Source organism: Gallus gallus, chromosome 28, assembly GCF_016699485.2.
Source record: "Gallus gallus isolate bGalGal1 chromosome 28, bGalGal1.mat.broiler.GRCg7b, whole genome shotgun sequence".
NCBI classification, from domain to species: Eukaryota; Metazoa; Chordata; class Aves; order Galliformes; family Phasianidae; genus Gallus; species Gallus gallus.
In genome coordinates this window covers 4,508,689-4,523,992 of record NC_052559.1, presented here as the reverse complement: position 1 = coordinate 4,523,992, position 15,304 = coordinate 4,508,689, and the positions used below count along the sequence as shown (strand labels likewise).

The 15,304-nt window shown below is 53.3% G+C and overlaps 2 protein-coding genes across 10 annotated transcripts in view; one reads left to right on the top strand and one right to left on the bottom strand.

Annotated features, from left to right (window-relative positions):
• Positions 1-5,876, top strand: part of ARHGEF18 (Rho guanine nucleotide exchange factor 18) — a 40,969-nt gene extending 35,093 nt beyond the window's left edge. For all 8 annotated transcript variants that reach the window (XM_015300163.4, XM_040653794.2, XM_040653796.2 and 5 more), the window contains 4 exons: positions 74-541; positions 1,223-1,550; positions 3,227-3,349; positions 3,441-5,876. In XM_015300163.4, coding sequence (XP_015155649.2) covers positions 74-541; positions 1,223-1,550; positions 3,227-3,349; positions 3,441-3,601 — 1,080 coding nt within the window. In that variant the 3' untranslated portion in view covers positions 3,602-5,876. The remainder of the gene's footprint in view (positions 1-73; positions 542-1,222; positions 1,551-3,226; positions 3,350-3,440) is intronic.
• A 5,312-nt stretch (positions 5,877-11,188) lies between these two features.
• Positions 11,189-14,419, bottom strand: LOC425795 (ectoderm-neural cortex protein 1-like). Of its 2 annotated transcripts, none has more exons than XM_046904720.1 (2): positions 14,349-14,419; positions 11,189-14,129 (listed from the first exon to the last, which is right to left on the bottom strand). In XM_046904720.1, exon 2 carries the CDS (start codon positions 14,113-14,115, stop codon positions 12,346-12,348), a length of 1,770 nt encoding a protein of 589 aa, XP_046760676.1. In that variant the 5' UTR covers positions 14,116-14,129; positions 14,349-14,419; the 3' UTR covers positions 11,189-12,345. The 2 variants fall into 2 exon arrangements, with proteins under 2 accessions (XP_046760676.1, XP_003642935.2); XM_003642887.6 differs by having other exon boundaries at positions 11,189-14,124.
• Positions 14,420-15,304: the final 885 nt, after the last annotated feature.

Genomic DNA, 15,304 nt, shown 5'->3' with positions numbered 1-15,304 from the left:
GTATGTGAGAGGTTTTTGTTTTGTTTTTATGACCCTATGTGCCTTATTGTAGTCTTCTTGCTTCCCCCCCCAGGCAGTGATATCTCAACAAGACAGCTACATTGAGGTACAACGAGCCACAATGGTAGACCGGGAGAAGCAGTACCGGCTGCAGTCTACACGTGGCAATGTGCTGCTAGAGCAAGAAAAACAGCGTAACTTTGAGAAACAGAGAGAGGAGCTGATGAATGTCCAGAAACTTCAGAGCCAGCTGAAGCTGGAGCAGCAGCGCTGGGAGCGGGAGAGGAGTCAGCAGCAGAGGGAACTGGAAATCTCAGAAGCCCATCTGCAGAGGCGTGAGGAGGAGACGCGGCAGCTGAAAGATAAGTTGATTCAGGATAGAGAAGAACTGGAGAGGCAACGAGAGGCCTATCAGCATGACCTGGAGAGGCTGCGGGAAGCTCAGAGAGCAGTTGAGAAGGAGAGAGAACGTCTAGATCAGCTAAGGAAGCTGAAAAAGCAGAACACGGTGTCGGGCACCTTCTCTCCAGAACTGGGACAAGTAAGGGATTTAGGATTTTATTGAAGTTTTAGGTTTGTTAATCTGCATGCTTCTGAGTGAAGGTTGCCCTTTTTGCAGCATTAACACACTTGTTGTTTTTTTTTTTTATGGGGTTGTTTATGCCATCACCTGAAATAGCTGGTTCTGCTTATGGTCACAGAGATTAAAGCCTGGCAGTACCCCAGTGTCTGAAATTCTGCCCAGGCATATGGTGATGAGGGTATTTAAAAATAATAATAAAACTTAGAATAGTATTTTTTTTAATACGGGAACAGACTTGTTTCAGGCAGTTGATTGCTGGAGGTGCACTACACTGATGGTGTTTTGTTCTGTTGATTTCTGAAAACATCTTTTATGCTTTAAAATATGATTTTTGGGGTCCAGTTAAATTGACTCATTTGTTATTGTCGGAAAGTCACGTTTTCTGTCCTTTCTATAATCACCTAGTGCAGCCTGCTCTTCTTTTCCATTGTTAAGTGCAATATTCAGCAACTCCAGACTGCTTAAGATCTGTCTCTCATCCTTTGCTGTGCCATCATCCTTTGAACTTGGTCTAACACACTGCATTTTTTCCACAAGAAAGTGCTTTGTGTTTGCAGGGCAGAGGGTGGCTTCTCCTATAGTATTTTCACCATCTCAGATACCTGTTTGACTTAATGTGGTTTTTTTTTTCTCATGCAGAACCCAATGCAAAGTCATCCTGTTAGCTTCAATGGAGAGGGAGTAGAACCATCCCTGCCAGTCTTGAAAGCCTCTGCACGAGTGAGTGTCTCTGGGATGGATTACTTGGAGCGCTCGGAGCTGGTTCGCAGGGACAGCACCACCCTGGAGAACCGTCCAGTTCTTGCTCTGAAGAATGAAGTGCCAATACATCTCCTGAGCGCGACTAATCAGATACAGAAACCCGCTGCTGTTCAGCAGCAGATCCCTACTAAGCTTGCCACTTTCACAAAAGGAAGCAAAGAGAAAAGTGGGAAGAACAAAGCATCTCATAGGACAGACAGCTCAGGTAAGTGTCTTAAAACGCATTTCTGACCTCTGCTAGCATCATGGGGATACGGAGTGCTATAGCTTAGACCTCTGGCTACCTGTGTGGAACTCAGAAATTAATACGCTGCAGATTGTTAGTGTGCTACCTGCCGTTGGTGGGCTCTTAAAATTCTTAAGGGTTAATTGTGTGTACTGTTTGAATTGGAAATTTAGGCCCCAAAGATCATGTTGGAAACAGTGCTGTAGGCCAGCAGGACAGAATTATGGTGGGCATTTGTAAAACTGGATATAAAACCTTCTTGCCTGATTCTAGTGGTAAAGGAAATAGCAAGTGTGTTTCTTGTTCTGCATGAAAGAAACATTTTGAGGCTGTCTTAACCTCTTCTCAGTATCTGTTCAGGGCTGTAATGACATTAAACTCAGTGCCTTTCTGAGCACCAGCCAGTCATTAAATACAGATTTCCAGGCCAGAATTGAAGTGCTGTATGTGTTGCAGTGTTGAAAGGAGCTACTTTTGTCAGAAATAGAAGAAAGTAAAAACACAGTTACCCTGTCAGGGTGTAATTTCTACAGCTAACCACTAGGTACTGAAGTAGTGTTCTTTGCCAATGACAGACACAATAAAAACCACTTCTTCTCTACCACTTAAAATAGCCTTACTGCCAGCCTGGAAGAGTGGCCTATAATTTTAAGTTACAGAATTATCTCTTCAGCTTTATATAGGATTCCAAGCTGGCAAGCTTACATGTCACTGGGGCCTATGCTGCTACAGCAGATTCAGGGCCAGACCTGGCCAGGGAGTGGGATTCTGTTGCATGTAGCAGAAACATCTGTCTCTGCACCTGAAGTTTAATACAATTATGAATTTATGTTTTTACATGTAAGAGGATATCAGGCTTCAATTATTGTGAATACCAAATATTGGCAAATGGGAAAATAAAGCTCTAGTACTACATCTCTCCAGCTTTATTTTTTAATAGCTCTTACATAATGGTCTGTGGTGTGGAAATCTCATTTTTGGAAAAACACCATTAAGTACATGAAAGGCCTAAAATGCAGATGTAGTGGTCTCTATTCTCTCGTGAGCATTAGTGGGATGCATGCTTGTTATGCCCATATGTAGATCTTAGAATAAAACAGAAGAGGACTCTCTGTACCAGAGGCAAGATACTGAGCATTGAATTTGATTTTCTTTGCACATAAGGAATGTGTACTGAGAGCTGTTTGGATCCAGAATAACTGTTTCATGAATTGCTTTTATTATAGAAATTAAGAAATTGACAGGCCATAATACCACAATCAATGTACTCTGCTGCTGAGCAATTTAAAGACAGATGAAGAGCAGAGACAAAAGTTCATCACAGTTCTGTGCATTAAAAGTAGGAAATTGCTAATTGAGTGCTAGGGACAAAGATTTTTATTTTCCTTCCACAAGGCTTTGTAATACTAGATTTTAAGTCTGTGGTTGTCAGGCTGGTAGTGACTGAACTGGAAGTCCTCAGGAAAGAGGAGAGGAGAAGCACTCATGGTTTAAGCAGCTGAAGAGAAAATTTAAGTAACTTGCAATAGAAGCAACAGCTCTTTTTGGTATAGCAGCTTCCTTGGATATGCAAAGGTGTCCATAGTGTGGGTCTCAGCATGAAAAGGGAAATGAATGAAGTACTCCAATACTGACTTGTAAACTATTTTCTTCAGCATCTGTTGACCAGAAGCAGCTGATTCCCCCCAGGCTTGTTGGAAGAGAGGAGGGTGTCCTCAGAGGCAGACGATCAGCAAGTCCAGTCCTCACGAGCAGCCAGACCACTGCATTCCAGACAGGTACACAGGTCAAGAAATACATGTGTGGAGATGCGCCAGGCTCTCTGTGCAGTGTCATCAATCTGTCTTCCTTTTCTCTCTTCCCCTATAGAAATACATGGCTCTGCAAATGGTCAGCCAGAAGCACTTTCTTCTGCCTCTCCAAACCCGTTCAAACCCAATAACGCTCATGCTCAGACCCTGGTGACCTCACAGCCAACTCTTTTAAACATGCAAGATGATACCAGCAAAGAAGATGTAATTTTTTTCTAACTGTTTCCATTTGAAGATTACTCTTCTCACATACTGTTTCAAGAACTCAGGCTCCGGTGTTCAATGTGACAGAGACTTGACATGGGTGTCTTCTTATTCTTGCCTCGTTAATACTAGCAAGGACCAGCCCAGGACTGTAGTTTTACTTTGCTGGCTGCTTTGGCAGCAGCTCAAAATGAGGGCACAATGATAATTATTTGCTTTTAAATTCTCAGACCATGGAAATGTGTTGACGCGTGGCATGGGTATGTAAATTCAGAGCATGTTAAAATGCTGCCATTTACTGCAATTTGCTCTCTTTGGTGTATCTACACTCTTTGTGAGCACCATCTTGTAAATTGTTGTAGTTGATGTTGAATCTTTCAGATCTGTATGTAAAAATTTTAATTGTAAGCCTCCAGGTGGCTGAGATTTTTTAAAATCCATATTCACAGGTGCAAGGTTGCTCTCGTGGGTTATGCTAACTCTCTGTTAAACAATTAACTAGCAAAGCAGTCTCCATAGAGCCACACACGATAAACATTGTGATACCAACTCACAGGAGCCAGACTGGCATCTGTTTCTTTAGTTGACTCAGTGGAGTTACATGCTCAGTGGTAGAAAAGGCAAGGTAAGTTTCTGAACAGTCTTCAAGATTCAAGAGCTCCACCTGCTTGTGGATGAGGAGAGCTGAACGTGTGAGGATGTGCAGCAGTATGAAGAGTTGGACTAAATGCACGTTTGGCCATCAGCTTGTGTCATAAAGCCCAGCTCCTCGTGGACCTTGAGCAGCTCTCCATGTTGGTGAGGGCAGTACAGATTCCTCAGCAAAACTCATGAGTTGGTTCAGAAGAAACTGCAGAGATGTGTTCCTTGCTGGAAGGTGTGTAAGAAGAGTTTGAACGCAGTAATTACTGTTTTGTTTCATCCCAAGTCTTCTGCATCTTTTATTTGTCTGCTGAATTCCTTGGACTTTACTCCAAGTACCATAAGATATCAAAGCTGCTGTTACTGCAGAGATTTCTCTGCAGCAGTTTAAGGAATGAAGGGAAGATGAACTGTTTGGGTTTAAAAAACAGATGTGCTATTAGCTGAACCTCTGTTGGTTTGGCTGCTTACAGCTAAACCAGCTCTGATACCTCTTGCTAAGTGGGTCAGTTCTTAATCATGGAATGATGATGTTAACAGAGCCCTGCTCAAAAGGCATTATTTCTTTGTAGTAGTTTGCACAGTTGTCTGTTGTGTTCTGTCACTTTATTTTGCATCTCAGTTCTTTATTACTTGCATTACCTGAGGACGTGTTCCAATGTTGGATGTGACCAGTCCCATGCATTGCACACAGGAGAAACTGTTTAGAGGGGATTAGTACAGGATTAGAGAAATTGGTCTCTCAGAGCCTAAAAACACAGGTTGATATCTTCCAGAATGTGATTGACATGCTAACTGATGGTAGTAAAAACCTGAAGGCACTGAATTCAGAGTCACAGTGTCACCTATGAGGAAACTCGGAATAACCTACATGTTACCAGGCTGCTGATACCCCCAACCACCCCAACTAATTGCTCCTATTAATGAGGGCACACTTTGCTTTGGTACCAAAGTGGTGCTTGGTGAGCAGTGAGCCTTGCAGAGCTTCACAGGTTATTGATATTGGATTTGCAGAAAACTGTGGGGAGCACGATCATCCTTTCATTGTTGTAATGCTATGTTGGTGATGGTTAGAACATATTTCTATGTTGTTTTTGCATTCCTGAAACCTGGGTTGAAACAGTGGGAATATCTTAAAATCAGTGTAACCTCTCTGATTCAGCAGCTCTGCAGGGGCAATTCTTCAGCTGGAGGATGCAGAGACTGCCATCATCTCTGGTACCTGTGTCATTTCTTCTGTAAACACACAGCAAAGCAGCAGGAATGTGCAGTATGTTCCCTCCGTGCTGTGCTTTGGGCCACTCCTTGAGAGAACCCCATTGCCCTCAATTAGCAGTTCTATAGGAGCCTTAACATAAAGCTGAGTTGGGTCAGTGGATGAAAGCACCTCAGCTGAGGGAGGGCTCTGTTTAGCAGTTTAAAAACAGTTTTTAGAAACGTGCATTTGGTTTAATTTTGTGCCTGTCCTGATGTATGGGAGAGAGAGCTCTGTGGATCAAAGAGATCTGTCTGGAAACTTTTCTTCTCCTTCCTCCATGCAATGAACGAAGTCAGGTTTGGACAGTGCAATCTGGAAAGCAAAATCTGCAGTGAGATCACATTTCTTTTAACGTGTTATGACTGAAATAAAACTATCTGAATATTGTCAGCAGTGCTGCAGCTGAGTTACAGCTCTTAGCAAATGAACACCTGACCCTGGGCTGCTGCTTCAGCACCCCAAGTGTTCCCTGGGACATCGATCTTCAGTCTGTAACAAACCTGGAGGTGATCTCCGTTCCCTGCCTGCAGTGCACGTCTGGCTGCAGTCAGTTCTGTGAAAGCCACACTCACCACAAACAGATCGTATCTCCTCAAAGTCATCCGTGTGCCATGCGAGGGGTTCGTGTCGTTTCCTGTACAGCACCCAGCCTGGAGCAGCTGTCAGGATGTCTCATTGCTGGTGTGGAGTGCACTGTGTGCAGAGAATGCTGGCATTGCCTGGAGATGCTGAGGGAAGTGAGTGAGGTGTTTCCTGTAAGGGAAGGATGGGGCACAGCTTCACTGCTGCGAAACTGAATCTGTGGAGCTGCTGTTACATCGCTGCAGCTGAGTGCACCGCTTTGGGATTCTCAAATCTCACCTGTAGAAAAAGGGGTTTTCTTAGCAGGTAATGCTGCAGAATGCTGCTGTGCCCCGGGCTGGGTGCTGCTGGTTGTCAGTAACCTCATTTCATTGACGTGGGGTTACTTCAGAGAAGAGTTTCCTTTGAAGTGACATCAGAGGATCAGACAGCTCAGCTCTGTGCCTCCTGGACGGGGTGCCCAGCAGGAGCTGTGCACTGCCTTCCTTTCCTCACACTGTCACAGCCCTGACGTTGTCCTGTCTGAGCACTGATGGTGCAGTGCAGAGGCTTTGAAGGGTTTTATTCCCAGTTTTAACCCCGGTGCAGAGGATGCTCCCTCCTTCCCTCCCATTCGCACAGCTGTCACTTTCAGTTCCAGACTGAGGACCCCCCGTATCCACTGGTACTGAGAGCATCTGCCCTGCGTGTATTGGAGATGCCTTCCAGTCTTTACCCGCACTGTGGGCTGTAGCTGTGGCACGTCCTGTAAATGAAGGTTACGGATGGCTTCCCAGGTGAGGCAGAAGAACCCCCATTTCCAGACGGTGGTGTTCCTGCAGAGCTGGGAGAGCTGACTGAGCTGACTGCTGGGAGCTGTGGGCGGTTCAGGCTGTGTGAGCAGCACTCAGGTGAGGCTCAGTGTGTGGCACTGAGTGTCTGCTGTGCTCGTTTTCAGTGGAGGCTGGAACTCGGGCTCAGTGAGGTGCCGGGTTGTACACGTGCTGTTCCTGCCTGCATGGCCTGGTGGTGCTGTGTGTGGTTTGTTCTCTGTGTCCCAATTTGGAGAGGACCCCCCTTTGTCCCAAGGCCGGACCAACACCTTTGCAATGCGCGGTGGCTCTGCGGTTCGCCATCAGCTCGCGGTGCTGCCCTGCAGCTCTGCACTGTGCCACGTTTCTGAATCAGCTTTCTAATATTTCTGTACCGAGAGGAATTGGGGCGCTTTAAGGAAGCTTTTCAGCCCCCATTTCTGTCTGTAGGTGGGAGGAGATGTGGGGGGGCAGCGGGTTCTGCTGGCACTGCTGTGCGCCTCACTCGGAGCTGTGGGTTCCCCCAATGCTGTTCAGTTTCGCTGATTCCTGGGCCCGCCTTGCACTGCAAGCATTGAATAAACCATCAGTCTGTGGTTAAATCGACCGTTTGGTTGGGATGGGAACTTTGTAAATAGTTCATTCGGTGCTGAGGCTGCGGTAGCGACGTCTTTGTAGTCCTGTTTTCTTTGTAAAGCTGGCAGATCAGTGTTGCTGTTCTGCTGAGTTGTGCACTCCTGGGTCGTCGCACACTTCATCTTAGCGCACCAAACGGTGGTTTTTACAATGACTGCAATGTTTCTCCACTGAAGGATTTCAAAGCTGCAATAGGACTGAAACCAACTTCTAGCAATAAAAAGTAAACAAGCGAGCTGCCCTTCTGTATGTGTATCTATGGGGGGAGAGGTGGTTTTGGGGCTTGAAACGAAGCTCAAAGCAGCCCCCACATCTCACGTGCTTCTCCTTTTCTGTCCTGGACAGAAATAACTGCGGGAGCGCTGACGGCTTCCAGAGGAGAGGTGGGAGATGGATGTGAATAACTGCAGCCTTTGCCAGTAAGGTGAGAGCCCCGGGGAGGAATCAGCTGATCTCAGAGTGCTGCACTCAGCATGCTGGCACAGTCAGCTCCGCCAAGTTGCTTCTATTAGCATGGAGCTGCTTTGCGTGGTGCCGGCCGGAGACGTGCCTGGCTCTGCCCCAGCCCTATCGCTTCCATTTGGAAGGAGTGCAACGAAAATAGAAACTTTCTCCGCGCTGCCTGTGCCAGTTTGGCAGCTGTCTGTGCCATCCTGCAGTCAGCAGGCTGTGCGTCCTGGCAGCAGTGCATTCGTGGCAGAGCTGCAGGCTCACCTGCACTGCGAGGTGCACTCAGCAGAGATCAGAACAGACATAAAACAGTGAGAAGGGGAGGGCGAGGAGAGCTGTTCTCCAAGAGAAAGGTGTGGGTTTTTTCTTCTTTTAATCATTAAAATCCCATACTGTGGCACCACTGAGGAAAAGCCTCGGCCATCTCTGGGTGTCGGTGCAGGGGATTCCCTGAGCTGCCTCGTGCAGAGATGAGGCTTTGTGTGCATCAGCACATCCTTGGGCTCCCTGTGTGCAGCAATCAGAGGATTCTGTGCTTCGAGGTCTCTGTGCTGCCAACCTCTGTTTTATGGCAAAAACTGAAGCTCAGATGGAGCTCAGCGGGGCAGGCGTGGATCCCGGGCAGAGCCCGCATCTGTTGGAGGCTCAGTGCTCTGCAGCCCTCAGTGCTGGAGTGAGTGTGGGTGTATCTGGGCTGCAGCAGCAGCAGCAGGTCGGCATTCCTTTGGTGCTGTCGCTCAGCTCTGATGTGCTGCTTTGCAATGAAGGTGTGACTTTGGGATGGCAGCACTTGCAGAGCCCTGCCTCGCTCAGCCCGGTATGCTGGCAGCTCCGCCCTGCCTTGTCTCATTGAGATCTGTAGCTAATTAACCCGAAACCCAAACCACATTCTTTCTGCTTGGATGAATCATTCTGGGGCCACAGGCAATGACCAGCTTGATGCTGAACCTCCCTTTCATGTGGGTGCGACGCGGCGGATGGTTCCCATGCATGCATCTGAGATCCATTGCAGCCCAGATGCTGGAGGACAGACACACACAAAGGATATTGGCTCCGTGGTGTGCTCTGACAGCAGCACTGTGCTGTTTTCTCTTTCCTCAGCCTTGTGACTCGAATCCAGTCTGATTTCTCATCCCAGCAATGGGGCCGGCTCAGGGCTCAGCAGCAGAGGGCTGTGGGCCCATCCTTGTCTGATGCTTACGTTGTTTGCTTCTTGGCCCGTGGGATCTGGCAGAGGATCAAAGTAAAAACCCTCTTGGAGCTGGCAGTGTTGGAGTGTGAGATGCATGCATGCTCCCTGGCTGCGGGATAGCACTGCATGCATGGGAGCCTGGAGCACAGCAGGGATCGCTTTGTTACAGGGGTGTGAGCACACAGCACTGTGAAAGAGCCTCACGGAGAGGCGTAGCATTGGTGTCCCTTTCCCATGTCAGAGCAGCAGTGGGTTTGTGTTCAGTGCATGGAGCTCATGAGGCCATCCCAGAGGAGGGACAGCGCAGTGCTGTGAGGCCTGAAGTCATCTCAGCTGGCAGAATTGATGTGCAGCTCCTCAGGGGAGCTCAGACAGCTGCATGGTGGTGCCCCTATATTCAAACATCTGAACCTACTGAGAGTCCCACTGTGGGGCTGTGCTTTGTTTGTAGTGCTCTGGCTGTGCTTTGTGCCTTGGATGCCCATCTGTGTTACCTCCTCCAGCCGTGGCTGTAGGTGGAGGTCTGACTCCTGCAGCTGGAGAGGTGCAGCCACGAAGCAGAAGTGTGGGCTGGGAGGAGAGGTCGAGGTTTGAACTGAAATGGGTTTAGATTCGAAATGGGTTATATTAATTCAGGAGGATTTCTGTCCTGCTAACGAAACGAACCCCTAACCTGCCTTCATTCGCAGCCTTCATTCTCACCCTGGCACTGAAGCAGCGATTGGATTAATGCATGGAAATGTCAGACCGGGAGAACAGGTCTGTGCTGTGCAGCGCTGCGCAGGGAAAGGAGTCTGGTTTTCCCCAGGAGCGCTGGGAACGGCTTCCCGGGGGGGGGGGGGGGGTTGGAGAAGCCGTGCGCCAACTGCTGGGGGAGGGATGGAGGCAGCGAAACGCGGCTCTCGCGGTCTCCGTTGCCAGCAGCGGCAGCTGCTGCAGAGCAGCCCAGGTGTGCTTCGGGAGCTGCTGTTCCCCGAGAAGCACTTCGCTGTGAGTGCGGTCTGAGATGAGGAAACGATTCACAGCCGCTCGCAAAGCAGCGGAAGGGCCGCTCCGTGGCGGCTGCTGACTGCGCTGTGCGGCTCCGCTGAGTCCCAGCGCCGGGAGTGGGAAAGAGCGACCCGCGGCTCCGAGCAGCGCCGTCCCCGCTGCGAAAGCCGGATGTGGGTGGGTGGGAGCCGACGGTTATTGCTCGGCAGAGTAAATAAAGCAGCTGCAGCTCAAAGGGCCGGCGGAGAACGGTCAGATCCGCTGTGCTGCTGAGCTAAGCCGGACTTTGTCCGACCCTCAGGAGTAGCTGCAGCTGCAATAAAGGTGAGGCAGCTCCCAGCCCGCTGCCAGGAAGGAGCTGTTTCCGTCCCTGCCCCCAGCCCTGCTCTGCTCTGCGCCTTTCCCCCATCCCACACCGCAGTGCTGCCATGGGCTGCCCGCCGTGCCCGGCCGTGCGGGGCTCCTCTCCCGTGCACAAAACTCCCGTTGGGATTTGCGCAGAGTGGAGGGGCGGCACAGCAGAGGAGAAGGGGGCAAAGAGCCGACCTGGGGCTGCAAAGGGCAGAGTCAGCGGAGAGCGGGATGGAAATGAAGGCATTTGATCTTCAGCCACCACAACCGGGGCGGCTCTCTTCCTTCCAGTCCTGCCGGTTCTTGCTTGCACGAGCAGCTGGGAACGGTCGTGACACTGATTTATCCTTGAATAATCGCTCACACCCAAACCGTGCTTCTGTGCTGAGCCACCCGGCTGCGCCCCGTGCCATTTCCTCCCCCCCCCGGAGCGGTGCCTTCCTGCCCCGCAGCGCCCCGCATGGGAAGCAGCGGCTCTCTTCTGGCAGTCTGGAAGCGGCTCTGCTGTAGGACCGGGCAAGGATCAGCTTAAACTTCGGCCCCGGCAGCAGGTTTGTATGTCCTACAAGGCAGGAAGGCAGTGTGAGATCTGAGCTCCCCCGCGTCGCAGAGGCAGGGAGGTTGGAGCCCCCCCAGGGCTGGGCTGCAGCAGGGGACGATGCTCAGCACAGCGTGGGCTGGGAGGACTTACAGCTTCGGCACACGGAACAGCACGGGATTCATTCAGGTTTATTGAAGCAGCTCCAGGCTGAGTAATAAACACACAACTGCTGTATAAAAAACGTACAGAGCGGCCCATGGGCAAAGTGCTGTCACGTGTTGAGGCGTTACAGGCAACTGCATCTGCTGCAGACTGCGTTCCAAGTCGCAGGCAGCGGAGCAGCCCGGAGCTGCCAGCTGCTTAAGAGCTTCCTTTGTCCTTCCCAGTAAACACCACTTAAAACACTGAGAGAAAGAAGCAGAAAAGAACCGTCTGGTTTCTGGGCTGAGGTCGCAAGAGAGGAGGAAACCCGGAGCCCTCTGAGCACCTCCAGCCCGGAGCGCTCCTCGGGTCCTGCAGCCAGCAGAGCGCTCTGCCTATGGAGCGATGACTGCTCCCCTCTGCAGCCCGGAACCTTCTGGGGGTTACGGAACACTTCATTGCGCTGCTTGGTGTGAGCAGCGGATCTCCTGTGAGGGGAAAAGGCAAAAAAAGACACTGCTGGGATCTGTGATTCGCCGGCATCTTTTCTCCCTGCAGCGTCTGGAAGAGTTTAATTCTGGTCCCAAGTCTTTAAGAAGTTAATTGCTGCGTAGCAGGAAAGAAATGGCGCAGAGGGGACGCCGGAGAATAATTAGAAGTGGATAAACCCTGTGTTTATATGTAGACAGGGCTTGTCTTACAAAGCAATTACCGACCGCTCTGGGACTAAATCCCAGCTATCATCTTATTCTGGCACCAGCCCACAGCCCTCCCGTCCCGCAGGACATTCGGGTGCCACCAGATTAGCAGTGGCACCACGAGGAGGGAGCAGTGCTAAAAGCAGCAGCCGCCCCCCATGGCACCGTCGGCCTCCCCGTGGGCTCACACAGCGATGGGCTCAGACAGCTTTCTGACCAGGACACCCAATCCTGCTCCCAGAGAGCATTCCCCAAAATCTTTGCATAGGCCAAGACTCAGAGGAAGGACGAGGATGCCAGGTTCGGCGTCCCGTTATTTATACGCGTCTTCCCGCAGCATTTGAGCTCCGGCCTTGAAGCACGTGGACAGAGCTGATGCTGCTGGGAGAGCTGCAGGACCGCAGCGCAGCCCTTCAGGGTTCAGCCTCACACAGCACAGCTGCAGAGCAGCTCCGGGCCGACGCGAAGCGTTCACGTCCCGCGTTCCTCAGGCAGCCAGGTACTTCCAGGTGCTGACGAAGGCGGTGGGGATGAGGGAGTAAGGCACCGTGGTGACGCTGCTCCAGGTGTCGGATGAGGGATCGTAGCAGTCCAACGTCTTGCAGCGCTGCGCCCCGCAGTACCCCCCCACCACGTACAGCCTATTGCCCGACGTAACGGCGCGGCAGCTGATGCGCTTCGCCGTCACGTCCCCAAACTTGGACCACTGGAAGGTGTCGCTGTGGAAGCGGTACGCGGAGCTGGCGGAGAACTCCGTGTCCCCCCCGATGACGATGACGTGGCTGCCCACCACCGCCGCCGCCGTGTAGCGCCAGGGCTGCGGGCAGCTGCCGGGCACCGTCCAGCGGTTCTGGCGGGGGTCGAAGCACTGCACCTTGGGCAGCTTCTCCTGGTTGGCGCTGGTGCCGCCGAAAACAAACAGCTTCATCCTGGCCCCCACCACGGCGGCGTTGCTCACTCCCTCCCGGAGAGGGGCCACCAAGGACCACTTGTCCAGCTGGGGGTCGTAATGTTCCACTTGCTTGAGAGAGACGGAGGGAGAGGCCGGGAAGGCGCCGCTCACCGCCGTGTGCCCTCCCACCACGTACAGACAGTGGTCCAGTTCTGCGGAGCCGTGGCCGAACCGCGCCACCAGCATGGGAGCAGCCTTGGCCCACTCGTCGTGGAGCGTATCGTACACCCAGACGTCCCTGGAAGCGCCGTTCTCGGAGCCCTTCCCGCCCGTGATGTACACCTTGCAGCCGACGGCGCAGGCGCTGCACTCTTTGCGAGGGCTCGGGATGTCGGCGCGGGGAATGATCTCGCGGGTCTTCTGGTCCAGCGTGTAGATCTTATCGCACACGAAGGTCTGGCCGCCGAGCAGCAGCAGGGCTTGGCTGACCTTGCGGGGCCGGGCGCAGCACCCCGTCACCACGCCGTCGTTCTGCAGGATCCTCATTTTGCACCGCACCGCGTCGGCCACGATCTCCTCCCCCAGCTTGTGGCTGACCACCAGCTTCTCGCAGGCCACCTCATTGCGCAGGTAGGACTCGGGCAGGAGGGCCAGGCGCACGGAGCGCAGCAGCTCGGGCAGAACCTCGTGCCGCCGGGGCAGATCGTAGCGGATCCAGCCCATGACGGCTTCGTACACCAGGCTCTCGTCCTCCACCTCCAGCTCTTCGCTCTCCACCAGCTCCAGCAGTTTGTCCTTGGGCAGCCGCAGGAAGTCTTCGGTCTTGCAGAGGGAGGTGAAGTTGGCCAACGCCATCCTCCAGGACAGCTCCAGCAGCCGCTCGCAGCAGTGGGCATCAGACAGCAGCAGCATGTTGAGGCAGTTCCCGGGGTAAAGGTTCTTCTCCAGGAAGTCGGCCGAGGCGTCCCGAACGTCCTGGAACTGCAGCATGTCCCCGGCCTCCAGCAGCGACTCGGCGTTCTCCTCGTTGATCAGCACCCGGGCCGAGTAGGCGTAGTCCAGCAGCAGCTCCAGCACCTCGGGGTGGAGGGAGTCGTGGAAGTTGACCTCGGCGTCCCTGCTCTCCTTCAGGCCGCCGCTGAACATGGCGTCGAAGTAGCGGCTGCAGGCGGCCAGCACGGCACGGTGGCAGTGGAAGGTGCGGTTCCCCGCCCGCAGCACCGCGTCGGTGAAGAGGTGCCGCTTGCGGAGGAGGTTCAGGTGGGTGAGGAGGCTGTCGGCGTGGCCCGGCTTGTGGAAGAGGTGGATGTTCATGGAGCCCGAACTCGAGCGGGATTTCCGGTTCTCGTGGCTGCTGACGGACATCGCGGCGAGCTGCGCTGCGTGGGAAGGCCGGAGGGTCAGTGGGGAACGCCCGGACACCACCGAGGGACCGCGGCGGAGGGCCGTGCGGGAGCCGCCGGGGGGGGTGGCGCGGAGCCCGACGGTAAGGGCGGGGATCCAGCCGCTGCCGAGCGGTCCGGGAAGGAGCACGGCGCAAGGCGCGGAGGTAACGGGCGCTCCCCACGCTCCCCCTGCCCCGCAGCCCCACGCCTTACCGGGGCTCAGCTCCGGGACGGGACGGACCGGACGGGACGCTCTCCCCGCTGCGCGCTGCCGCCGCTCTGCCGTTGCGCCCCGTCGCCGCGTGGCCGCCCCGCCGCTGGCCCCGCCCCCCGGCAGGACAGCCAATCAGCGGCCGCGGCGCTCTCGGCCCGTTCTTTGTGAATGGGAGCCCCGGGTCGCGCGTGCGCGTGGGCCGCCCGTTAACCCCTTCCCTGCCGGCGGCGGCCGCCCCCCACGTGCGCGGTGAGCCGCCTGGCAGCGCCCCCCACCCGCAGCCGAGCGCTCCTCCTGGGCAGAGCACCCCTCCCTCCCGCAGCGGGGAAGCAGGAGCCCATAGGGGAGCGGCACGCCAGATCTGACGCTCGTAAAACCCGGTCTCAGCTTTGTTCGTTGAGTCACCGTGCTATAAAGGGGCCGTAAAGCAGGAGCCGCGGCTCTGAGCTGGTATCAGCAACTCGCTGCAAAGCCCACGCTATCTGTTTATGCCCTTTCACATCTCGGCTTGCTGACAAAGTGAGGTCACGGCCGGAACAATCTGTTCCTGCTCAGCAAATGCTTTGCACCGTGCAGGAAAACAAGAGCTGGCAGAGCAGCACCGAGCAGCGGCTGCTTCCTGCGGAGGAGCGGCTGCGCTCTCAGACCTCGTGCAAAACAGGGTCAGCTGAGCTGGCGGGCAGCAGCAGCCACCGCGAGGCAGCCGAGCGCAGAGCTCAGACAGCTCCAGGCTCGAAGCCTTCCTGGGCTTTCCTGTCTGCAATTTGAAAGTGCTCGAGGAGAAAGTGCATAACGCAAGGGCACTTAAGGCAGTTGATAGCATCCTTTGTCTTTGTTTAAAGCGTGATTTAGTTTTATTGCTTCTGCATCAGAGGTTTACACAGGTACAGTTCGTTTTATATGGCTACACCTTGCCCCACGCTGAGCAGGACAGCGTGTCCTGAAGGGGTGGTTC